General features: G+C 39.7%; 1 protein-coding gene and 1 non-coding gene across 2 annotated transcripts in view; both read right to left on the bottom strand.

Moving 5' to 3' along the window:
• Window positions 1-12,034, bottom strand: part of LOC115222861 — a 40,215-nt gene extending 28,181 nt beyond the window's left edge. The window contains exon 1 of the mRNA XM_029793216.2: window positions 11,537-12,034. Within this exon, the coding sequence (XP_029649076.1) occupies window positions 11,537-11,707 (171 nt within the window). The 5' untranslated portion in view covers window positions 11,708-12,034. The remainder of the gene's footprint in view (window positions 1-11,536) is intronic.
• Window positions 1,549-1,681, bottom strand: LOC115223054. Its single transcript, XR_003882774.1, has one exon. It is a non-coding gene; the product is annotated as a U4 spliceosomal RNA (small nuclear RNA).
• Window positions 12,035-27,433: the final 15,399 nt, after the last annotated feature.

A 27,433-nucleotide genomic window follows, 5' to 3' on the forward strand; every position in this document is an offset into this window, starting at 1 on the left:
CTTATGTAAAGTTATATAAAAAACAATTTAACACGTCTTAGAAATTATCTATTTGGCGGTGTGGTAAGAAGTTTGGTTGCCAACCACGGGGTTTCAGGTTCAGTCCCACTGCGTGACACCTAGGGCAAGTATCTCCTGTTACAGTCTCGGGCGAACCAAAGCTTTGTGAGTGGATTTGGTAGATGGAAACTGAAAGAAGCCTGCCGTATATACGCATATCTATTTGTGCCTGTTTTTGTCCCCCACCCAACCAGAGTGTTTGCGCCCCTGTAACTTAGTGGTTCGGCAAAAGAGACCAATAAATACCAGGCTTTAAGAGAGAATAAGTACTGAGGTTGGATCTTTTCAGTTTGAACGGCAGTTTTTTAAAATAATTTCCACGTAACTAAACACTTTTATACTTCGTATACTGGTAGGATGTGTTTATAAAACATATTTTTCTCTTGGCTTTATTGAGAAAATTCTATAGTTTGTAAGATATTTGTTGTTTTTTTTCTTCAATTTCTGCAATTTCAACCAATCACTGACGTTTATTGAGGTAAAAAAAACATTCTGTGCCGTATGAATATGTTCCTCGTTTAAGAAACAGATTGGGTTTATTTACATTTGTGAAGAAAAAAAGATACCCTTTCCCCCACTCCTAACCCTAACCCTAAAACATTGAAATGCAATAGATCGATACTAGGGTCATAATTATGGGTGACAATTTCATATGACACCGCTAGAAAAACTGCCGTTCAAACCGAAAAGATTCCTGAGGTTGATAAATTCGACTAAAAATTCATGCTCTAACCTACATACACACACACACATCAGCTGCTTTGATAACAGTTGATGTTTGTATTCTCCCCAGGGTGTACTTTACTTTCAAACGGAGAGACATGACACAAAAATAATTATTTCTAATTTAGGCAACAAGACAAGAACTTTGAATGGAGTGGGGTGGCCGGTTTACATCGACTCCAACACATTTCTGGTTCTATATTTTATCAACAGCAGAGAGATGAGAGACAAAATTGACCTTGGCAGAATTCAAATTCACAAAGCAAAGCATTGGCAGAAATGCCACAAGGAATTTTCCTTTCTCAGATGCTTTAACCCTTTCGTTTCCAGCCCAGCTGAAACTGGCTCTGGCTCTGTAGTACAAATGTCTTGTTTTCATAAGTTTTGTATTAAAATCTTCCACCAAACCTTAGTCACAATTTATCTTCCTAACACCAGCTGAATGATAACTAAGTTATTTTTACTAAATTCTTTGTTATATTTAAAATTAATTGAAAGAAACACAGAGAATCTCAAAATAAATACAGTAACAAAAGGGTTAAAGATTCTGCCCCATCTACTTCTCTTGAGGTATTAATAATAATAATAATGGTGGTGTCAAATGTTGGCACAAGGCCAGCAATTTCGGAGGAGGAGGCAATTTGATCACACTGACCCCAGTGTTCAACTGGTACTTAATTTATCAAACTTGAAAGGATGAAAGACAAAGTTGGCCTCAGCGGAATTTAAACTCAGAACATACAGACAGACAAAGTGCCGCTAAGCACATCGTCCAGTGTGCCAATGATTCTGACAGCTTAATAATAATAATAATAATAATAATAATAATAATTTCAACTAGCAATAACCATGCCTCAGATTTACCTCATTGGCCATGGTACAACCTCTGTGCAAATAATAATAATAATAATAAATGCCCTGTAGCAGTACCAGGCTGTGGTTCTCATGGCTCCTGATCTTAACTGATTGGAAGTGTTATCATATAAATTGTTTTGTCTTGGTATAAAAGATGGGCTAGAGCAGATATTCTGCTCAATACCACGGATTTGCTTGTCAGTTGTTTGACCTCAACCAGTTGACCATGTCCCTTGGTGGTTGATGATATGTAAATCTCTGATCACAAGCAGAAGTAGTATGGGAGCATCACAGCCATGTGTTGAAAGGAATCCTTTGGGGTTTGGATAATTCACCACTGGAAACATGGGCATTTCTGCAAGGTCATGCACTGTTTATATCTTGATATGACATCATCATGTCGTGCACATATGGTTGTGATGCATGTGCCTGGTTTGCACTTAACAGACGGGTAGTCGTTAAGGGTATATTGGGCTTCGTATAATTGTACCCCAGTGTCACTCTGATGGCATGCACTGGTCTCTCACTCAATAATAATAATAATCCTTTCTATTAGAGGCACAAGGTCTGAAATTTTGGGGAGGGAGTAAATTGACCCCCCCCCCCCCGCGTGCATAATTGGTACTTATTTTATTGACCCTGAAAGGATGAAAGGCAAAGTTGACCTTGGCAGAACTTGAACTCAGAACATAAAAGGCAAATAATAACAATGCTTTCTTTATTAAGTAACATTGCAGCATCCCCAGTTTTTGGTGGAGGAAGAAAAAAGGGGCAAGGGGTGGAATGGGTAAAAATAAACAACACAATCGGCACACTATCTTTGGCCTCCCCATCAAGTCACACCCCCCCACACACACACTCCAGCCCTGACCCAAAAACAGATTCTCCACCCTCCACCCCCACCTGCTGGTCAATCTGACAGACATGCAACATTTGAAATGATATATATGTCTAATTAGATAAAAGTACATAAAATTCATCATAACCCCCAAAGTAATCACCACCACCATCACTACCTCCCACCCCCCCAAATAAAAAAAAAAATAATAATAAAAAGAGACCAACTCAGTATGGAGGAAATGAGGAAAGATAATATATGCCTCCACCATCACCATCACCACCACCAAGGCTCGCCATCATCTTACACAAAAACTATTCTGGCGTGATTAAGTCACTGAGATATTAGTAAAAGTTTATCATTTGAACATCAGCAATGGGTGGGAGGTGGGGGGGTGTCTCCAGCACCCAGTTAATACTAAAGCAGTAAAGCAGGACTTTATCTAACTTTATACCTATATAAGGAGAAACCCCCCATCCAAGCAAAACTTGGCTTAATTTATTCAGACACATCACACCGGGAGCCTGTTCTAACTCCCATCACTGATTTTGACTATAACGTGTGTGTGTGTGTCTGTGCATGTGTGTGCTTTTGGATCTGGTGCTGCCTGTTTTATTTTTAAAAGCCAGTTGAAAAAAATTCTCTCTCTCCACCCTCTCATATGATAAAGCTGAAACTTATGCCCCTGCCATTGTAGTTAGCATTGTTACTTTAGATTATATTTATATATATTATGTGTGTTTGTGTGTGTGCATGTATGGATATACATGGGTGTGTGCATGTGTATATGTATGTATATATATAAATATACATTATATATATAAGGGAGGATAGCTCTGATTATGCAAATTATGTGTGTGTAATTCATATATATATATATATCACGTGACCGACCAGACCATCAGATGTTGTTACACATCGCTGGTCACAATGCGTTCACATTGTTTTAGCCTTCGAATGACGCCACCCCGCTGGCTAAGCGAGCAGGCCATATATATATATATATATATATATATAGATACATTATATAATATAAATAATATATATATGCATGTATACATACATATATGCACATACATATACATGTATATACACATGCATATATGGGTACAGGATGTCATAGAAGGTAAACAACACGAAATACAAATATATCTATATGTCCCTGTAACTTAGTGAAGGTGCATGGCTTTGTGGTTAGGATGTTGCACTCATGATTGTGAGATTGTGGGTTCGATTCCCAGACTGGACGTTGCATTGTGTTCTTGAGCAAAGCACTTCATTTCATGTTGCTCTGCGATCATTTCGACATCTGACATGTGGCACCCATTGCACCTGTACAAGTAATGTCAATTTGATGGAGGGAGCAAGCTTATGTCTACACAAACATTTGATGGCTGTAAATAAATTATCAGCATGGTTGTTTGGTAAGAAATTGTCAAACCCTCATACGTTGTCTAACGACGGGAGAGTCTATTATCATATATACAGACATGCAGTTGGAGCCTGGACAGCTCCCTGCTAGCTAGCTCCATGTCAAACTGTCCAACCCATGCCAGCATGGAAAGCGGACGTTAAACGATGATGATGATGATGATGATACATGCAGGTGTGGCTGTGAGGTAAGGAGTTTGCTTCACAACTACATAGTTCCAGGTTCAGTCCCACTGCCTGGTACTTTGGACAAGTGTCTTCTACAATAGCTTTGGGTCGACCAAAGCCTTGTGAGTGAATTTGGGAGATGGAAACAGAAAGAAGTCTATCATGTGAGTATAAATATGTGTGTGTGTGTGTGTGTGTGTTAGTTTGTTTATGTCCCTGTAACTTAGCAGCTCACCAAAAGAAACCAATTGAATAAGTGTCAGGCTGAAAAAACCTTAAGTGCTGGGGTTGATTCACCCAACTAAAATTCCTTGAGGTGGTGCTCCAGTATGGTCGCAGTCTAATGACTGAAACAAGTGATTAAGAGAAAAAAAAACAAAAAGAAAAGATACATCACACACACACACAATTACTCTTTGCTGCTTTTATTTAAAGTATATATTCTACCTGTCTTTTTTTATGGGGAGAGGGGGGGATAGTTTCAGCAAAGCCTTGAGAATAGGGTGAATCAAAGAAAGGGACAAACATAACCCGTATGTGAGTGTGTGAACCTTCTGATTTGTTTGGGAAGCTTTCTAAGATCCCTACACACAGCAGTTGGCTGAGTTATGTTGAGGCAGATTTCCTATGGCCGGATGCCCTTCCTGTCGCCAACCTTCACCTGTGTCCAAGCAAGGTACTATTTCCCCCATGGCCAGACATGTCTTTCATGGAAGATTGTGAATGAAGGACACTGCTTGCATGCAGGTGACACTCGTTTTGCAACTAACACATCCAGTCAAGACTAGGAAACAAATCTGAAATACCTGCACACACATCTTGGTGTGATTACTTCCCTGTAACCATGCAGTTCGGCAAAAAGAGACTGACAGAATAAGTACCATGTTCAGAAAAATGGGTACTGGGGTTGATTTGTTCGACTAAAAATTCATCAAGGCATTGTCCCAGCCTGACGAGTCTAGTGACTGAAACATGTAAAAGATAAAAGTATTGTGCAAGTGACGATGACCATAGCAATATGCTGTGCTTGAGCAGGACCATCAAGCCAAGTGAAGTTGTGGTTGTGGCCAATGCTGGTGTCATGTAACTGGCACCTGGGCTGGTGTCATGTAACTGGCACCTGTGCTAGTGGCATGTAAAAAGCATCCATCTCACTCTCAGAGTGGTTGGCATTAGGAAGGGTGTCCAGCTGTAGAAACCCCGTCAAATCAGATTGGAACCTGGTGTAGCCCTACTTAGAATGATATGGAAGAATATTCTTTTCTACCCTAGACACAAGGGCCGAAATTTTGGGGGAGGAGGCCAGTTGATTAGATCGACCCAGTACGCAACTGGTACTTAATTTATCAACCCCGAAAGGATGAAAGGCAAAGTCAATCTCGGCGGAATTTGAACTAAGCATTTTGCCTGGTGTGCTAACGTTTCTGCCAGCTTGCCGCCTTAAGCAAACGAAATATTGCAAGATATATAAGTCTGATGTTTTATAAATTGTATTAGACGCTGACCTACTTGAAATTCTTAAGAAATATTAAATATAAGCTAATTATGAAGGTGAAAGGAATCCCCAGCACTTCACACACAAAAAAAGAAAAGCCAAGGGACGTAACTCTATATAGCTAGAAGGGAGACGAAAATGATTGGAGCCGATCTAGGCATTTCATTTACATTCTCCCTAAATTCTTAATTAATAATTCAAACTAACGAGAGAGTTTATATGTGGTTGCTAGAAATAGCAGTAATGTCAGGGAATATGGAGTACTGTATATGTCTGTGTAAAAAAATATTTTTTAAGCAATTAAGGTTAAATTTATGGGATCAGCTATTACTACATTTGAGGGGCTGGAATCCATGCTAGACCCCAAAATACTGTATTAGTAGGGTTAAGGTTGAATGATCCCTAAACACGACAAAAAGTTACAGCAATACCAACTTTATGCATCTGAACACTTGTCTGATTAGTAACAAATGTAAATAAGATTGTTCCCCAACCAGACAGTTCTGGGTTCAGTCCCACTACAGGGCATCTAGGGCAGGCATGTATCTTCTACTGCAGCCATGAGCCAACCAAAACTGGATTTGACAAACGGAAATTGGAAGAAACCCATGATGTGCTGTGTGTGAGTGTGTGTCTTTGCATCTCCTTTTGACATGGTGTCATCATCATCATTTAACATCTGCAATTGTTGTGAGTGCTACTGTCATTCATTTCTGATATCCTGTGAAAACATGTCAAGCTACAAGAAAATATTATCTTGCTTGGAATCATGAAAAGCATCCAGCTGTAGAAAATCTATCTGCCTCAATAATAAACTCCCTCCAACCCATGCCAGCATGGAAAAGTGGACGTTAAGCAATAGTGATGATAATATTTTAATTGGACCCATCACACTCCACAGAATAGCTTAGAGAAATCAATTTACATCTCATAATTATTGTACAACACCACTAACATATCTGTTTCTTTATTACCCACAAGGGGCTAAACATAGAGGGGACAAACGGATTAAGTGGATTACATCAACCCCAGTGCTTAACTGGTACTTAATTTATCGACCCCGAAAGGATGAAAGGCAAAGTCGACCTCGGCGTGATTTGAACTCTGAACGTAATGGCAAACGAAATACGGCTACGCATTTCGCCCGGCGTGCTAACGTTTCTACCAGCTTGCCGCCTTATAACCACTAACATATCATAATAATATGCAAATGGTTGATGACTGCTTGACCACTAGTGTATTTAACAGCATCTTTTGGTGTTTTGCACCATAACTCTTCAGCCATTATTTTCATGTATTTGTGATTAAATTCATATTCATCACAGATACAGTTTTTCAGTGGAGTTTATGTCGTTAAACACTACAAGTAATAAAGCATGTAGAAACGCATCACTCTCAACACAAATACAGTGGAATCTCGATTTATGAATTTTAATTCATTTTTGAAGGTTGTTCATCACCTGAAGTAGTTATAAATCAAAACTATTTTTCCCACAGAAAATTCAAGGGAAGACAGCAAATTCAAGCACTGAAAGTGATCATATGATTGAAATCTCAAAGCTATGAGATAATATAGCGGCGAGCTGGCAGAAATGTTAGCACGCCGGGCGAAATGCGTTGCCGTATTTCGTCTGCCGTTACATTCCCAGTTCAAATTCCGACAAGGTTGACTTTGCCTTTCATCCTTCCGGGGTCGATAAATTAAGTACCAGTTACGCATTGGGTCAATATAATCGACTTAATCCCTTTGTCTGTCCTTGTTTGTCTCCTCTGTGTTTAGCCCCTTGTGGGTAGTAAAGAAATATATGAGATAATACACAATTCATTCAAAACAGTGTAAAGAAATAAGCATTACATTTGACAGATTGATCTGAATGCTAAAGGGTTACAGTGTACCCTGTGATTATAATGTAACCTTATTGACCCCTAGCGCACCCAAGACCACCCCTGGTCCTATGATAAAAACTTCCTTGTTTAAAGTGATCTAAATGAAGCATTTGACTGCGGCCATGCTGGAATACCGCCTTTAGTCGAGCAAATCGACCCCAGGACTTATTCTTTGTAAGCCTAGTACTTATTCTATCGGTCTCTTTTGCCGAACTGCTAAGGGGACGTAAACACACCAGCATCGGTTGTCAAGCGATGTTGGAGGCACAAACACACACACATATATAAATATACATATATACGACGGGCTTCTTTCAGTTTCCGTCTACCAAATCCACTCACAAGGCATTGGTCGGCCCGAGGCTTTAGTAGAAGACACTTGCCCAAGGTGCCACGCAGTGGGACTGAACCCGGAGCCATGTGGTTGGTAAGCAAGCTACCTACCACACAGCCACTCCTGCGCCTTAGATAAAATATAACCCTCAAGGTTAGACGGGCGTGAAAATAATAAAAAGATTGCGCATTTTTCTTTCGGACACTCTAACGAACAACTGTCAGATAAAAAAAAAAAAACGAAGCTAATTATTAAATACAGATTATGCAAGCAAGTAATAATGAAATTGTTGACTACGTAATGTCCGGTGGCTCAGTCCAAACAAAATACGAAAGTACAAGCAGAAACGATCGAGTCATCAATTCTGACCATCCATTCAATGGACAAATATGCTGAAGTTACCACATGAAACAATAGCCACTGCTGTCACGTGATTCGTTTGTTTACATAGCAACGCAAAGTAAACAAATGCATCTGGTTGGTCAGCTGTATCCATAGCAACTTCGTTTAAACAAAACCGTAAACATCTCGATCGGCGACTCTCATTCCAGTTAGCAACTCGGATCAAATGGAATATTTCAAACTGTCTCATCGTAATCGTTCAATCTGTAACTCGTCACAAAAATTCATATGATTTCTATTTCCCCCGAGAACGATTTTTTATGCATTGATTAGAATTCTTAGGTTTTGGATGACATCTGATTGTATCATGGCAATCTTTATAAATTCCAACAGCTTCTCAAGTCAACCAGAACCTGTTCAGCTTAACCTCATAACCTCTGGGTAATAATTCCCACGTAATAATACCACAGGGTCTTATCTGTAGCCTTCTCATCACAGGTGAAGGTGTGGTAGGGAGCTTGCTTTCCAACCATATGATTCCGAGTTCAGTTCTATGGCATCTTGTACTAAAGCCCCAGGTCGACCAAAGCCGTGTCAGTAGATTTGGTAGACGGAAACTGAAAAAAGCCCGTCGCGCGCTTGACAGCCGGTGATGGTTTGTTTACGTCCCTGTGATTTAGCAGTTCGGAAAAAAGAATCCGATAGACTATAAGCACCGGACTTTAAAAAAAAAGTATTGGGGTCGATTCGTTCGACTAAGCCCTCCAAGGTGGTGCTTCAGCAAGGCCGTTGTTCAAACAAGTAACTGATAAAAGCTCTAGGACGTTTTTAGGAATATTAAATCCATCTCATTTTATCGGCCGGCCCTTAAAAAAAAAAAAAAAAAGGAAGATGTAGCTGACATTGTCAGGATTTGAACCCTGTGCATCTTCTGACGATCTCGCGATTTTGTCAGTCAAGGTCTTCAAAATACTGACATTTACTTCGACCCAGCAGAGCATATGTCCAACCACCACCGAGGGACGACGAGATAAATAGTGGAGCTGTGTATCGAAGTGTATCCAATATGTCGCACCTTTTTCTTAAAGAAGATTAAAAAAGGCGTGGTTCGAGGGGAATATTTGTTTTTAGCTGCTATTTATAACAAGCGATCGACCACGTGGCATAACGGGAGCTTTTACGGTTCTGATCTCATCAGATCATTTTAATTCTATTTAGCTTTTCACACTCAATTTTCATCTTTTCCGAAATGCTTACGTCTTTTGTTGTTCTAAATTCACATCCCAACCTCTTTCCAGCACCCTTCGATGGCATCAATAAAAATAACAACCAGTCAAATATCGAAAGAGATTTTCTATATTCTTATGAAAAATGTCAGTTTAAGGAAGGGAGACAACTTTATTGAAGCTCTTCAAAAACAAAGGAAACAATTATCTAGTTATGTCAAAAGACGTCTAGACTACAGCTGCTTATATTTTGATAGTTGTTTGATATATCCCATTCCTTTTGAAGTTTTAGGTCCTTTATTTTTTCCAAATACAAAATAACCATTTAAATTTGTTTAATACAAGGTGTCCGTTGGTCGTTAATACACGTAAGAGACGGGGCGGGGTGAGAGTATTTCAAAGCGTTGTCAATAGAAAAAGCGAAATAAAACCGAGGATGAAATGAAAAACGAAATTGTATTGTTCACTCAAGTTTCTTTTAATTAGCACATTGTATTTACAGGCTAATCAGACGAACAAGTAGGGCAACACACACACACACATTACGTAAGAGCTAGATAGTTTCATGCTGTGGAAACACGATAAATTTATACCACGTGTCTTCTGTTTCCGAACAAATTTTTAGGCTCAATACACTGAGTGTGAAAGACTGCCTAGAGACACAAGGCACGTTGTATAAATCTACAAATTTTATTGTGTTTCCATTGCCTGAAACTATCAGTAGCTTTTACTTAAATATTTTGAATATTAAATGATGTTTATCTCTCATTGGATGGAAAAAAATTTTTTTATTGATCCTAACTACAACGGAACAATAAACACTATATATATATATATATAAACACATATATAGGTGCAGGTGTGGCTGTGTGGTGAGAAGTTTGCTTCCCCAACCGTATTCTTTGGTGTTCAGTACCATTGCGTGGCACCTCGGGCATGTATCCTTTACTATAATTCTTTGTTGACCAAAGCTTTGTGAGTTGATTTGATAAACGGAAACTGAATGAACCAGTCATATTAATTATGTGTGTGTTTGTGTTTGTCGCCCATCATCGCTTGACAACTTGTGTTAGTTTGTTTACGTCTCAGTAACTTAGCAGTTCGGCAAAAAGACACCGATCGAGGAGAAGTACCAGGCTTTAAAAGTAATTACTGGGATCGATGTCCGCAGTCCAATGACAAACAAGTAAAGGACAAAAGATACATAAATGTACGCAGCACCTTGCAAAATAACGATTTTTTTTCAGGCGTGAAGAAGATAGACAAAACGAGATGTGACGATCACTAAAATAACGTCATTGAAAAGTGAAGCAAATATTGATATTAACATCAATAAATTATATGAAATAAAGTCACGGCATCGTCAGATACTGAAGACCCATCTTAGACTCTTACGTTGTCTTTATCCGGTTTAAAATATACACACAATAGGAGCTGAGAATAAAGTTTTCAAATTAATATAAGAAATGCTGTAATAGTATCGGAAACTAAAAGTTGAACCGGGCGAATTAAATAAGGACCCGAGACCAGAATTATCGTTTTGTATTTTATACACAAAATAAAATATAAGTGTCAGAATCAATAGATTTTAAAATACAAAGACGAATGGACAAACTGAAAAGAAAAAAAAAAGCGCCAACTTGCTTCTCTGCCACCCACGCCTGGTTATCTGGGTGAAGACGCATTTTGTGTTTATTCGACCTGTCAATCTACCCCTATATACCAACGCTAAAGCATTCCAGCTAGTTTTCCGCAGTATATTAAATAACAACGGCCCTAAATATTATGCGACCATCCACGCTGCAAACACTAATTAGACAGACCTAACGAGGAAGAAGAGGCCGCTTCTTCGTCGTTTGACCTGCTAAATATAGACAAGTGATAGCTCCCGCGCTCTCTCTACATCCACACCCAATTGTTTTTTTTAATATGTATATATAAAGAATATACTGGAGAGTGTAGTTGTAGATATATGTCTGAAAAATACAAATATAGGACGGGATACCCCCGCACAGGGGGATACCGGATGAAGACTGCCCTTGGGTTTAACAATATCGTGAAATGTAGAGACTTCGAGAACATAGAATATAAAATGAAACGAGACCGGGTTCCCCACTCCCCCGTTGCCTCGTCGTCTCTGGACTCAGGTGTTGAGAGTAATCTAAAGCAGAACTTACCTGGGTTTTAATAAACTGTGGTGCCAGCGTCAACAGACCTGTTCCTGCTACGAGCGACAAGAAGAAATCAAAATAGTACCAGAATTTCTTGCCCAGGTATAAAAGCAGTATACAATAACAGCACACTCCACCGATCACTGGCATAACGTTGATATCCATTTTCTGTGCCATTGCAAAAGGTTTTACGGAGAATTCTTGCAGAAATTCAAGTGGTTCGATTCTCCCGCCGGTGTGTCTTGGACAACAGCGAATGTAGTGCTGGTTAAGGTTGACACAAAATTGCGGAACGTAAAAATAAACGGTCACGGTCCTCGAAACAAAGCTAAGCAATACAAAAGTAACTGTGCATGTCTTATCGTTTTTTATTTTCCCCTTTTCTCTCTTTGATCGTTATTTCACTAACTGCTCTTACAATTTTCGGTCGTATAGCTTATTAGTCGAGTCAAACGATGCGAATATTGAAGAACTTGTCGTTTCGTTTGAAGTACTTCCATCTGTGTAAACAAACTCCAGAGTTGAGGCGAAAGTATGGAAGGTAAGACGTGCGCATAAGAATCTAAATGAAATGCTGTTTTCTCTTAGTCACTGGAAGAGGAGGAAATCTAAGCGGCGTTGGTTAATCACTCGCAAAAGAAAAAAGACGAATTTTAAAAAAGAAATTGTGCATACCTACACAAGTGTACCCCACACGCAGCTTTGTTCCATTATAAATTTCAGAGAAATGGATATTTTGCCAAGGAAATTTCTACAAATACCTTTCAGATGGTCTAGAACTGTGGTTCCGAAATTTTTCGGGTTGCCGCCCTCTTGACGCCCAGGCCACGTTCCTAGCGCCCCACCCCACCTAACCATCACGTAAATTCAAAGCAACTGTTTTTTCACAAAATGAAACTTACCGTAGTGAACCCATTATTTTTAAAACTTTTTTATGAAGTTTCAGCCAAGGTGTGGCACCTTGGGCAAGTGTCTTCTGTTATAGCCTTGGGCCAACCAAAGCCTTGTGAGTTGATTTGGTAGAGGGAAACTGAAAGAAGCCTGTCATATATATATATATATATTCAAAATGTGACCGCGTGTGTACCGTTGGCGATTTTTTTTCCTCTGTCTTCCCTTCTCTGGATCTTTCCTTCTCCTATGTTTCCGACGAAGAGCTCCACTCGAAACGTTAAACCCTCCTTCTTCCCTTCCTTCCTGAGCGTCCAATAATACTATATTTGTTCCACGTCCTCGCGTTGTTGTGTTTTCATGTTTGGATTAACTATATATATATATATAGTTGAAAACCCCACTGGAATGGGAGAAAGCGCTAATAATCCGAATGATATGATCTGAATGATATGATATATATATGTAAAAAATGTAATATATAAATAAATATCTATAAATATGAACCATCCGATCTTCTGATTACCTCATTTCTTCTAATATATATATATATATATATATATAATTATTATTAGAAAAAAATCAGTCCGGGGGTCGATTTGTTTGACTAAAGGCAGTGCTCCAGCATAGCCACAGTCAAATGACTGAAACAATGAGAAAAAAAAAAAACTCATAAATGCATATATGTTAAATTCTTTATGATTGAATTGGATATAAACATGTATGAAACGGTAAGTTTCAACTAGGAATTGAACCTTTAGCTCAAATGTTCCTGCTAGCTTCTTTCCTTTGTTTTGTCAAACTGCACCTCAAAAATGTGTGAATCATCTGTTAACTGTTTGAATATGTAGGTCAAGAACAGTTCAGCCTAGATAACCAACAAAGAATCTTTTGTTCTCCTGACCTTCTTTATGATGGAAATTGCTATGAACTAGCTTTAAAACTCCCGAACTCCCTGTGGACTTTCATGCTAGCTCCTGCAGAGGGCTAATTTGGCCTGTGACCCAAAACTAAGGAGAGCTGAATAGCATGACTATATACCCTGGTGGAGTTTGATTAGAGGTTAAGGATGGATGAGAATTAATTCTGTAATGCAATCTTTCTATTGTTCAAATCCCAACTGTTGGCCAATTTATCTCAACATAAAATTAACAAAGCAAATGCCATTTATGTCCCTCTTGATCTCTGACATCAACAAACAAACACCGACTGAGATGGCATGAATTAGCCAAACTTTACTGCTAGAAATAGCAACCCAAATGCTTTTAAATCATATACTGAACCAAATGAAGGGCAGATTTTCAATCTCTGGGATCACCCTGATTCCACAAAGGTATAATATGTCTTTGTAGAGTAAATCTAGACTGAGATACTGGTGTCCTAGACGAACAGACAGAATTTCTCTTTTATTATTACTGATACAGAACACCAAAATAGAATTCTTCCTCTTTTTACATGACACCTTGCTGGAGGTACATGCTTCCTTTTCACTTGCCGGTTGATAGTGTTAACATGCTTCTCTCTTTTACTCAGGATTTGGCAGAAGCGCATCCTGGCTTTATTTTTTCATCATTGTCAGATAGAGAAAACTGTCTCTTTCACTTTACTCAAGGCTGTCACCGAGATAACACACAACTTTCACTCTCTCTAATTAACTGCCCAGAGAAGTAAATTCTCTTAGTCTCTCTCTCTCACACTTTCTTCCTTTGGCCACTTAGCAGTAACCAACAAATGACCACAACAACTTACACAAACAACAACAACTCAGAAGCTGTTGTTCTCTTTTGTAATGGTCAATAAAAGCCTTTTTAACCGTTATTTAGTTCTTGTCATTTATGCCGATAACCAATGCATCTGTAACACAGCATCCATTACATTCCTGGTAACTTCTGAATCAACATAGAATTTGTTACATACACCCCACACCCCACTCTCTCACATGCTGTTTCTCTGCAGATTGAAAATAACGATGACCACCCTTAATCAATTTTTGAATATTATTCGATTCTGATCAGAGTTGTTTATATCAATTTGACCAATTCCAGTATCTTCAGACAGAATCAAACAACATTATTTGATTCTCTGACTGAAGAATTTCTAATAGGAGATATCCTACATGTTTATCCTACACGTGCAATTTTGTAACTCCTATTAGTGAATGAAACATGTGAAATGGTGAAGAAATAATACCCAAAATTCTACAAATCTTCTGTTTTGATACATAAATTAAAGGTTCATGATACAGCATTTTTCCATCTTTTCTTTTTTGATCACCTGAAATGCAATGTATAACGCTTTAATAAATATACATTTAGTTTTTGCTAGGTTAAATTTTGTGTACTATACATACAGCCATATACATATATGTGTGCATGTATATATATATATATATATATTATATATATATATATATAATATATATATATATATAGGAAGAATTCACAAAAAAACAAAAGACGAAGACAGGTGGTGTAGACAACAAACAGATGTATTAGTTTAATGCTTGGGAAGTGAAAAAGTCTTTAATTTTTCGTGCCTATGCTCTTCCACAGAAAGGAACAAAGAAACAAGGAGAGAAAATGAAGAATGTGTAGTGGCTAGCGATATATATATATATATATACACATACATTCATAATTTGATACATACATATATGGGAGGTATTGGTTTCTAGAAGACCCAAAGAGTGGCAGGTAACGCTAAGTAAGTGCTATGGACAGACCGTAGTTAAACTCTTGGTTCAATAGTGATACGAATGAAGAGTGTTACGTGGGTCTTGTATTAGCATGAATATATATATATTAGACAAAATGAGATAACAAAGTCAAGGCTGTGAGGAGTTTTCAGGATATTTATAGGGAAAAAGATATAGATATAGTCTTACTGCTGTTTCTGGGATATTCCTTCATCAGAGACGATGTGAGATGGTTAAATAGAGGTAAATAGGGATATCCATAATATCCCAGAGACAGCTGTAAGACTATATCTATATCTTTTTCCTTATAAAAAAAAAACGAAAAATTAAAGTACAATTCTTGAAAAAAAAAAATCAGAATTGGAGTCAATTTGTTCAACTAAAACCCTTCATTATATCGCTCCAGCATGGCCGCAGTCCAATGACTGAAATAAGTTAAAAGCAAAAGGTAAAGTCATATTTTCATTCTTCTTGTCACTGTATACGTAAGCCAGCACACTCTGCCTGGTTCCCACTTCTTTTGGTGGGATCAAGTTACCACCTGAGTTAACGGTAACCCAATCCAGAACATAAATAGAGAATTGGGGTTGTCTTACCATTTTTTTTCTCTCACTTCCTTTTATTCTGGTGACTTCACTTTGATGACTATGGCAGACTATGATGTTCCATCTCCCAATTTCTGGTTTTAGTGTATCTGTGCCATATATTTAGTTTAGCGTATGAGCACTGTATATTCATATATATACTTTACAATTAAATAAGGAGTGTCTTTAAGTGAATGTATATATTTGTTTATACACGAAAATTATATATGCATACTGGTTTCAAATTTCGGCACAATGCCAGCAATTTCAGGAGACAGGCTAAGCCGATTAGATCGGCCCTAGTGCTCAACTGGTCTTATTTAATCAAACCCGAGAGGATCAAAGGCAAAGTCGCCCCTGGAGGCATTTGAGTTCAGAATGTAAAGACGAACGAAATGCCGCTAAACATTTTGTCTGGCGTGCTGAGGATTTCGTCAGCTTGCTACCTTAATAATCACACACGCATTTATAAATTATTGCATTCAATTTAATAATCCAAGTCAATTGTTGCTTTTCATTTCCCCCACCCCATCCGTTAATGACAGGGATGATGGTTTAACCAGCGAGGATCTAGCTACAGTGCAACTTCAGGAATAATTTTTCACAAAAAAAAAAAAAAAACGGATCTTTTCGGTTTGAACAGCAGTTTTTTAAAATAATTTCCACGTAACTAAACACTTTTAAACTTCGTATACTGGTAGAATGTGTTTATAAAACATCTTTTTCTTTTGGCTTTATTGAGAAAATTCTATAGTTTGTAAGATATTTGTTGTTGTTTTTTCTTCAATTTCTGCAATTTCAATCAATCAATGAAGTCTATTGAGGTATAAAACATTCTGTGCCGTATGAATATGTCCCTCGTTTAAGAAACAGATTGGGTTTATTTACATTTCTGAATAAAAAAGATACCCTTCCCCCCACTCCTAACCCTAACCCTAAAACAGATTGAAATGCAATAGATCGATACTAGGGTCATAATTATGGGTGACAATTTCATATGACACCGCTAGAAAAAACTGCCGTTCAAACCGAAAAGATCCAAAAAAACTACCAGAATTTATCTTACAGTAATGTAAACAGCAGAAATTTTTGTTGCGTTTCACGCGTAGCTCTACGTCGTAACAGCAGAATTTTTTTTTTTAATAAAAGAAATATCATGAGAATGTTATGGAAATTGCCTCTTCGGTGGAATATCCACGGGTTTTACCTAAATACATATTTAATTTTCATTTTGCTTTCTTACGTAATTCTTTCAAATGTTTTATTTTCCTTTTGCCTGACTGTAGCTAAGGGAAATAACTCTTCATAAAGGAGATAACTCTTGTTAATACTTCGTGAAGCAGTTGATGTTTTTGCGTTTATTTAACCCCGGCTCGAGTCGGCCCTATACGTTTCTTGTCATCTAAAAAAAAGTCGAAATCAAAACAACAAATATCTTACAAACGATAGAATTGGCTCTTTTCGGTTTGAACGGCAGTTTTTGACATAATTTCTAGGTAACTAAAAAATTTTTAATTTCGTATACTGGTAGAATGTGTTTTTAAAACATCTTTTTCTCTTGGCTTTATTGAGAAAATTCTATAGTTGTAACATATTTCGTCTCTAATTTCTCGCATTTCGGCAATTTTAACCAATCACTGACTGTCTATTGAGGTGAGAGCATTCTGTGCCGTATGAATATGTCCCTCGTTTAAGAAACAAATTGGGTTTATTTACATTTGTGAAGAAAAAAATATACACTATATATCTCAAGTGAAATACATTCACTGATTTTTGAAAATAGAAATAATATATTTCTAAATCTCTCAGAGAGATTTATGCAGTAGCAGCAGGATAAAGTGATAGTATATTGTCAACTTAATGATGAGCAATGACTCTGAAACTAGTCTCTGGATGCTGGCTTTACTAGATGGAGGTGCTTGTCTCCCCTTTGAAAACATAAGGACACAGGAAATGTGTCAAGTCCAACAGGAAACGGTGTTTCCCAGGGCTAAATAACAGTAGCACTCTTCCCTTTCATGGGACTGTCACATTAAGTTGACAACATACCATCACTTGATCGTGCTGCTACTGCAAAAACCTCTGAGAGATTCAGAAATATATTATTTCTATTTTCAAAAAGGGTCTATAGTGGTTTTTCTCGAAGGGTCTATAACAACCGTGTTTGGCGGTCAGTTAATTGCAGCGGAATGTCTCGTGCTTCCACTCTTGCCATACAGACAGTTCTTGGACAGACCCATTCTGAACGTTCATACAATGCCCCATAAGTAACTTCTACAGACGCGGCGCGGTTTTTCTCTTAATTATTTATGTTATTCATTGTAAATAACCAATACCTAATATTTATGCTCCCAGCAATAAATACCTATTTCTTTACTACCCACAAGGGGCTAAACACAGAGGGGATAGAGAAACGGATTAAGTTGATTATATCGACCCCAGTGCATAACTGGTACTTAATTTATCTTCTAAAGGTGGCGAACTGGCAGAATCGTTAGCACGCCGGGCGAAATGCTTAGCAGTATTTCGTCTGCCGCTACGTTCTGAGTTCAAATTCCGCCAAGGTCGACTTTGCCTTTCATTCTTTCAGGGTCGATTAAATAAGTACCAGTTACACACTGGGGTCGATGTAATCGACTTGATACCTATGTCTGTCCTTGTTTGTCCCCTCTATGTTTAGCCCCTTGTGGGTAATAAAGAAATAGGTACTTAATTTATCGACCCCGAAAAGATGAAAGGCAAAGTCGACCTCGGCGGAATTTGAACTCAGAACGTAACGGCTGACGAAATACGGCTACGCATTTCGCCCAATGTTCGCGTGTTTGCTTCACGCAGCCAACGAAATATATTTTCATTTTTTCGCTATTTAAACGACAAGCAACCAGCGAAATCCTTTTGGATATTAAAAAAATAGAAGGCCGCTGGTTGGACTCGAATCCGCAGCTGTAAACATGAGAGACGTTCCACAATTGGACCAAATGACATTCAATTCTCATTGATCGGAACGAAGTTTCTAAAACAGAGAAAATCGAAGGAATATCTTCGACTTTTTCTCTCCAAAAGGTTTTTGTCAAGCTTCAAGCATATAATTTCCATCCGGATATTGTACGATGGGTTGGTGCCTTCCTCTCAGATCGCTCCTTCCAAGTCCAAGTTAATGGTTCGCGGTCCGACGTCTCCAATGCGAGCAGTGGCGTGCCTCAAGGTTCAGTGCTTGGGCCCTTATTGTTCTTAGTCTTCATAAATGACTTGCCCGACGACCTCACGCAACACACCCTTCTATTTGCCGACGATATCAAACTGGTCGCTCCTCGCGGTGATATAGAGGATCTTCGTCGATGCCTCCACCAAATTTGGAAGTGGTCTAACGAATGGGACCTGTGTCTGAATGTGTCAAAGTGCTGTCATCTACCTGTTGGCTCTCCTCCTGCAACTCAACTTGATTTCGAGCCGGGTCGTCTGCTGCCAGAGAGGACCGATCAGGTAAAGGACCTGGGTGTCTTGGTGGATTCCTCCTTTTCGCCTTCGGCCCAGTGCGTCCATGCTGCCAACAAAGCACGCGGAATTCTGTTCTTGATTCGACGGTCATTCGGAATGCTCACAGCAGCCATATTCCTACTACTCTATGTCACGCTGGTGAGACCCATATTGGAGTACGGGATTCAAGCCTCTTCTCCTTATCTCCTCAAAGACATACAGCATCTCGAAAGAGTCCAGAAGCTGGCTACCCGCATGGTTCATGGTCTCAAAAATTTGTCCTATGAAGAAAGGCTGAGGACGCTCTACCTTTATTCTCTTGAAAAACGCCGCCGCCGTGGTGATCTCATTCTCGCCCACAACATCATAAGCGGAAAGTGTAACCTCTCGAAAGAGCTGTTCTTCACTCCTGCTCCAGAGCGTCGGCTGCGGGGTCATTCCGAAAAGCTCTACCTGCGACGATTTCATCTCAATCGAAGGAGAGGAGCTTTCTCCGTCCGGGTTGCGGATCCGTGGAACAAGCTGCCAGACGAGATGGTGAAGATGCCGACGACCGCTTTGTTCAAAGCCTCCCTTGACCTCAAGTGGCCTGAACTCTTTACATGAACACCACCCTGTACTTAACTCCATGTCCCCCTACATGGCCTTGCTATTTGCTTTTGAGCCAAATTAACTAACTAACTAACTAACTAACTAACATAACCCAAAATTCCCACGCTATTATTTACAACAACGTGATTTATAAGGAGTTTCAAGTGTCCCGCCATTGTACAAGGTTTCTGCTATAAACGTTATCTTTCCAAAACTTCGCATGAACTTTGGAGTCTGATAAGCTGGAAAGACACTTAAGGTACGCAGACCTTTTTGATGCGCCGACTTCTAACTGGCCACCCGACTTGCTAGAACTAGCAGCTAAATCTCTCTCAAATCATTCTTTACCACTTTCAAAAATGATTTGTAGATTAGGCTCGAGTCTAGTAATTTTAAAGCAAAAAGATTTAGTCGATGCCTTTGACTAAACGCCCCCATCCCCGCCCTTCAGAACTTGACTGGTCCTTTATTTTATTGATCCTCTCCCCGCTGAACGATTGAAAGATAGAGTTGACCTCGGCGGGATTTGAATTCATAATGTAAAGATCCAGGGCAAATACCGAAATTTACCATATTTAATGGCATATAAGATGCGCTTTTTCTTCAAAAAAAGATCTCCAAAAATCACCCTTGGTCCCTAAGGCGAAGTTGAGCCTTTATCATATGCTTTAGTGTACTTTTGACCCCTAAATATTTGCCGCTGCAATTAGGGTGAGTCTAAGTCAATGGTTCTTAACCCCCACTTTTTTTTTACCTATTGTAAGGACCGTGCGATGTGAGGTGCGAGAATGGCTGTTTAGTACCACATCACACGGCCGATACAATAAAGAGAAATTAATGGTACAAATAAATGCCAGATGGGAAGAGAGACACAACCGCTTCGAATGATTAAGAGATTTATTGATATGTTAACATGTGTGTCTGTGCGTGCGTGCGTCGTGGAGGCGCAATGGCCCAGTGGTTAGGGCAGCGGACTCGCGGTTTCGATTCCCAGACCGGGCATTGTGAGTGTTTATTGAGCGAAAACACCGAAAGCTTCACGAAGCTCCTGCAGGGGATGGTGGTGATCCCAGCTGTACTCTTTCACCACAACTTTCTCTCACTCTTTCTTCCTGTTTCTGTTGTACCTGTATTTCAAAGGGCCAGCCTTGTCACACTCTGTGTCACGCTGAATCTCCCCGAGAACTACGTTAAGGGTACACGTGTCTGTGGAATGCTCAGCCACTTGCACGTTAATTCCACGAGCAAGCTGTTCCGTTGATCGTATCAGCTGGGACCCTCATCGTCGTAACCGACGGAGTGCTCCTAAAATGTGCGTGCGTCATGTATACAGAATAACAGAACGGCCGTCATGAGAACAAAAGGTATGCGCGTGTTAAGAACATTTAATGATGAAGAAGGAGACAGTGAAAGAGTCTATAGCCATCGAAGTGAGAAGTAAGTTCATAGACACAAGAAAGATGAATAATTCCAGTTCGTAGTCAATCGTACACGGTAGTTAAAATGCTGCATCAAGGGTGCTGAGCCGGTTACGGGTGCATGTCGTACGTGAAGTCGTGGCTATGATGCTGCTGCTGCCTGGGTCACTTGCACAGGAGTTCATACAGGTTGTATATTCGCTGTTGATCCGTAGTGAGATAATTCACGAATAGTGAAGTGTTGGGACCTGGGTGAATTGCTTGCTGAGCTGTGTACGTAGAGAGACGATGTTGACGACGTTTAGAACACGATGGAGGCGACGAAGAAGGAGGTTGTCGTAATACTGTCGGACGAAGTTAGTGAGTCTCAACGTAGCTGCTGTGGTGGTGGTAGTCTGGTGTTGCCGCTAGAACTGGCTGTTTCTTCGTGGTCAGTGGCTAGAGCTTAAAAGATCAGGAACCAAAGACTTCGAAACGAGGTAAAGTGGAGTTTTTATAAGCACCGTAGGCTAAAAACATGGTTGTAAACAGACTGTCCCACGTGATCCTATTTAGGGACTCCGTCTGGTTATACAAGGCAAGTTGGCGCGACAGAGTAAGAGACAAATTGCGCCTATACCAACCAATCAGAGTAGTGGACACAACGGGATCCAAATAGCGGCCAAAGGTTAGCTGTTCCCTACTACGTTCGAATGCACGTAGTATATATAATAAATGGGAAAGAGGAATTTCAGCCGCGTCCACGCTACACTATGGACCTCTTTGGTCCCTATTTCCCACTTATTGGACCCTCAGTCACTTGATGTTTAAAAAAATCTTTTTATATCGCTTATTATCAGGAGTTGTAGAAAAATAATTATCAAAATAATTTGTGTATTGTAGAAAGATAACCAATTTATTGTGGATAAATTTTAATAACAAAATCTTATGTGAACCCTTGAGGGCCACAGGAACCCTGAAAGTTGAGCAGGGGTGGTCATGGCTGGGATGTTGTCGAGTGGATGAAACACAGTGTCACACACTCACTCATGACGTTATAGACTCATTTCTTTATTGCCCACAGGGGAATAAACATAGAGGGGACAAACAAGGACAGACAAAGGGATTAAATCGATTACATCGACCTCAGTGCGTAACTGGTACTTATTCAATCGACCCTGAAAGGATGAAAAGCAAAGTCGACCTCGACGGAATTCGAACTCAAGACGTAACGGCAGACGAATTATATATCATCGAAATATTCCCATCGTGGCTGTAAATCCTGATTGGTTTTAAGTGGAGGAGGTCAGCACTTGCCGCGACCTTTTCTTTTTGCACAAAGAATGAGACAACAAACTACTTGTTGATTAATTAGATACTTATTTGAAACATCTCCCACTCCGACAACGACCACCACCACCGTTACTGCGATCATTAACCCCACCGTTACTGTGATCATTAACCCCACCATTACGACCACCCCACTACCAACAACAAGACAGATTGAAGGACAGATTTAGGCCGAGTGCTTTTGTTTAAACAGGAGAACATGAGGACGGTGATGGAGATGAAGCGGTAGGGGAGAGCGTCGGTTTTGGAGATGTGCTGTGTGTGAATGGAAGGGGTTGGGATGAAAATATAGATTAGGGCACAAAAGAAGGAAGGCAGGAAGGAGAAAGTTGCAATGGAATGAAAAAATAAGGAGGGTGGAGAGAAAGGTGATTAATGAATGAAAGGAGTGAGTGAAGGAAGGAATGGGTAAGTGAATGAAAGAAAAGGGAGGACAAAAAGGACGTAACAAAGAGACATAGGCGCAGGAGTGGCTGTGTGGTAAGTAGCTTGCTAACCAACCACATGGCTCCGGGTTCAGTCCCACTGCGTGGCATCTTGGGCAAGTGTCTTCTGCTATAGCCCCGGACCGACCAATGCCTTGTGAGTGGATTTGGTAGACGGAAACTGAAAGAAGCCTGTCGTATATATGTATATATATATATGTATGTGTGTGTTTGTTCCCCTAGCATTGCTTGACAACCGATGCTGGTGTGTTTACATCCCCGTCACTTAGCGGTTCGGCAAAAGAGACCGATAGAATAAGTACTGGGCTTACAAAGAATAAGTCCTGGGGTCGATTTGCCCGACTAAAGGCGGTGCTCCAGCATGGCCACAGTCAAATGACTGAAACAAGTAAAAGAGTAAGAAAAGAGTAATAATACAATGAAGGAAAGATGAGAAGAGAGGGAAGTAATGGCGAGACGTAAGAGGAAGAAGAAATATATTTTTAAAAAAAAACAGGGAATGACGATAAAAGTAGACGTACTTCTTTTATTCTTTTACGAGTTTCAGTCATTGGACTGCAGCCATGGTGGGGCACCGCTTTGAAGGTTTCTTCTGTTTTTTTTTTTAAATCGAACAAATCGATCCAGGTATTTTTCTTTTCCATTTTTTTTTCCGTGTGAACTTGGTAGTTATTCTATCGGTTTCTCATGGCCAAACCGCTTAGTTACGGGGACCGGTTGTCAAGCAGTGATAGGGACAAGCACAAAGATACACGCATAGATAGATAGATAGATAGAAAATGGATTGAAAAACATTGTTTATTTTAAATCACCACAATTGTTTCGACACGTTTTTACACTCGTAGGACATTGGTGAAATATCATTAACATGTTGCGTAGTCACTGTCATCACTTCTTCAGGTGATCGTTTAAATAAGTCTTTGTTGTTTCACTCAATGTGAGAATGCATAGCCTTTGGGCACGCAAGCCCATTTTTCACCTCTGGGAAAAAGTGGTTCATATTAGTCCACAACGTTGAAATAAGTAACAGGCCAGTCAGTGCTGGTGTAGCTTTCTGTTTGTCTGTCTGTCTGTCTCTCTCTCTCTCTCCAGCTGCCACATCTTGGATTCCCGATAAAATCGATAATGCTTGCAACTTTCCATTTCTTTGAACCCCTTCGCTCCGTTTCAGCGCAATGCTATTCCACCACTTTTCTACGCTGCGCTCAACTCTAAGATGTTTCTTCTACTTCTCTCCAACGTGCCCAGATGAAACCACTACGGATTCTCTTTGAGAGTTTTCTTGCAAATGGCAAGCAAACTAAAGGAGGGAATAATATTCCCAATCCATAAAGGAGGAAGCAGAGCAGATGCCAAAATTATAGGCCTATCTCTCTGACTTCAAACATCAGCAAAATCATGGAACGATTAGTCAGAGGGAAACTAATCGCATTCCTTGATGAAAACAATTTGCTGAGTGATACGGTGCATTTGTGCGTGTAAATGTGAGCGTGTGCATATGTATATACATATGTGTATGTGTGCATTTGTGTTTGTCTGTGTCTGTCGCTTCCAACATGTAAACGTGCTTTCTATTACAATAGTTGAGAGGCACGTGTAGTACTTTGCGTGTCTCTTTCTGAACAAAGACGGCATCATGTGGTGTATAAAAAATGATTTATAACAGATAATAAATAGTGGATAGGAGCTTGAGGGTGAAATGAGGTGGGTAAAGGAAGAGACGGCTGAGGAGTGACAATTGTTTATGTGTCTATGTGAAGATAGCCAGAAAGAGGAAGTCCCTGTTGTATTACACTACCTTCTCATCTTTAGTAGGTTGATTGTTGCGGTAAGAAGTCTGCTTCCCAACCACACATTCGTAGTTCGTTTGCAATTTTCCCCGCCAAATCTGTTTGGCACTGTGCCGTGTCGACCCCTCCTGGCATTTATGTAGCTTTCAATGCTAAAATTTGATAATCCCTTCCAGGATCTTCCAGATGTATATTACTGCATACCTCTCCCGTCTTCGCTCCAGGGATACCCAGCATGGTTTTTGAACTGGTAGGAGCTGCCTGACCCAGCTCCTATAGGACTATGACTAGGTATTGAGGCAGAATATGATATTCCACAAACTGCGTGAAAACTTTCCATAGCTGGAAAGCTTGGAGAGTGGTTACATGACTTTCTGAAATATAGAAGTCAGGAAGTGGTGGCCAATGAGCCACGTCAAAGAAAACACAAATAGTGAGGGTACTGTCTTGGGACCATTCCTTTTCATAGCTGCCTAGATAGCCACCCTTGCTAGCTACGCAGACGATACGAATGTCTCGCAGAAAATACAAAACCCTAGCGATGTTGCACTTTACAGATGGGCAGAGGACAATAATATGCAGTTTAATGCTGGAAAGTTCCAAGCCTTGCGCTACCAGCGCCCGAAACTGAACGTAAAACTCACACCTAAATCAGTGCGGGGCCTGGGTATCGCCATGAATGATGATACCTCTTTCCAAGGTGACAAAGAGCAGATGGCTGGCTGGCTGGATCCTGAGAACCTTCAGAATCAGAGAGGAGGAAACCATGATGATCCTCTGGAGGACATTCATCCTCAGCCGCCTGGACTACTGTTCCCAGGTATGGTCACTCCACAGTGTAAAATTAACAGCGGGCCTTGAATCAATTCAGCGAAGCTTCACTAAGAAGATCGTCTCATTGCAACAACTCAGCTACTGGGAAAGGCTGAAACAGCTAAGACTCTACTCCCTGGAGCGAAGACGGGAGAGGTGTGCAGTAATATACATCTGGACGATCCTGGAAGGGATTATCAAATTTTGGCATTGAAAGCTACATAAATGCCAGGAGGGGTCGACACGGCACAGTGCCAAACAGATTTGGCGGGAAAAATTGCAAACGTCCCAAAAATGGGAAGACTTTTACCGCAACAATCAACCTACTAAAGATGAGAAGGTAGTGTAATACAACAGGGACTTCCTCTTTCTGGCTATCTTCACATAGACACATAAACAATTGTCACTCCTTAGCCGTCTCTTCCTTTACCCACCTCATTTCACCCTCAAGCTCCTGTCCACTATTTATTATCTGTTATAAATTATATTTTATACACCACATGATGCCGTCTTTGTTCAGAAGGAGACACGCAAAGTACCACACGTGCCTCTCAACTATTGTAATAGAAAGCACGTTTACATGTTGGAAGCGACAGACACAGACAAACACAAATGCACACATACACATATGTATATACATATGCACACGCTCACATTTACACGCACAAATGCACCCTCGAATTTACACACACTTATTCCTTTACTTGTTTCAGTGATTTGACTGCGGTCATGCCGGAGCACCGCCTTTAGTCGAGCAAATCGACCCTAGGACTTATTCTTTGCAAGCCTAATACTTATTCTATCGGTCTCTTTTGCCGAACCGCTAAGATACGGGGACGTAAATACACAAGCATCGGTTGTCAAGCGATGTTGGGGAGGGGTGGCAAACACAGACACACAAACACATATATAAATATATACATATATACGACGGGCTTCTTTCAGTTTCCGTCTACCAAATCCACGCACAAGGCTTTGGTCTGCCCGAGGCTATAGTAGAAGACACTTGCCCAAGGTACCACGCAGTGAGACCGAACCCGGAACCATGTGATATATATATATATTCACATTTAAAAGTGTACACATACACATATTTGGCGATCTTAAATATACGAATTTACATATACACACATTCATACGTCTAAGGTTACGTATGTAGAGATTCCCTTTTTTCATACATTCTCACATGCGTATTGAGATAGATAGATAGATAGATAGATAGATAGATAGATAGATAGATAGATAGATAGATAGATAGATAGATAGATAGATAGACAGACAGATAGATAGATAGATAGATAGATAGATAGATAGATAGATAGATAGATAGACAGAGATTGATAGATAGATAGATAGATAGATAGACAGAGATTGATAGATAGATAGATAGATAGATAGATAGATAGATAGATAGATAGAAAGAAAGATAGTTGGATGGATGGATAGATAGATACATAGATAGATAGATATATAGATAGGTAGATAGAAAGAAAGATAGATAGATGGATGGATAGATAGATAGGTAGAAAGATAGATAAATAGATAGATAGATAGATAGATAGATAGATAGATAGATAGATAGATAGATAGATAGATAGATAGATAGATAGAAAGAAAGATAGATAGACAGACAGAGCTGGAAAGGGAGGAACACCCACACACACACATATGCATATATTCAGACAAATCGTGGAGAGAGAGAGAAAAGGAGACAAAAGGGTAGGAAGGTTAGAAAATGCAAAACATACACACGTGCACAGACATACATACATATTTAAATGAACCGAACCAGAATACAGAAAGATAGAGAGAGAAAGAGAACGAAGGAGAGAGAGAGTAAAAGAGAGCAAGAGTAAGAGCGTGAGAGAG

Source organism: Octopus sinensis, linkage group LG21, assembly GCF_006345805.1.
Source record: "Octopus sinensis linkage group LG21, ASM634580v1, whole genome shotgun sequence".
NCBI classification, from domain to species: Eukaryota; Metazoa; Mollusca; class Cephalopoda; order Octopoda; family Octopodidae; genus Octopus; species Octopus sinensis.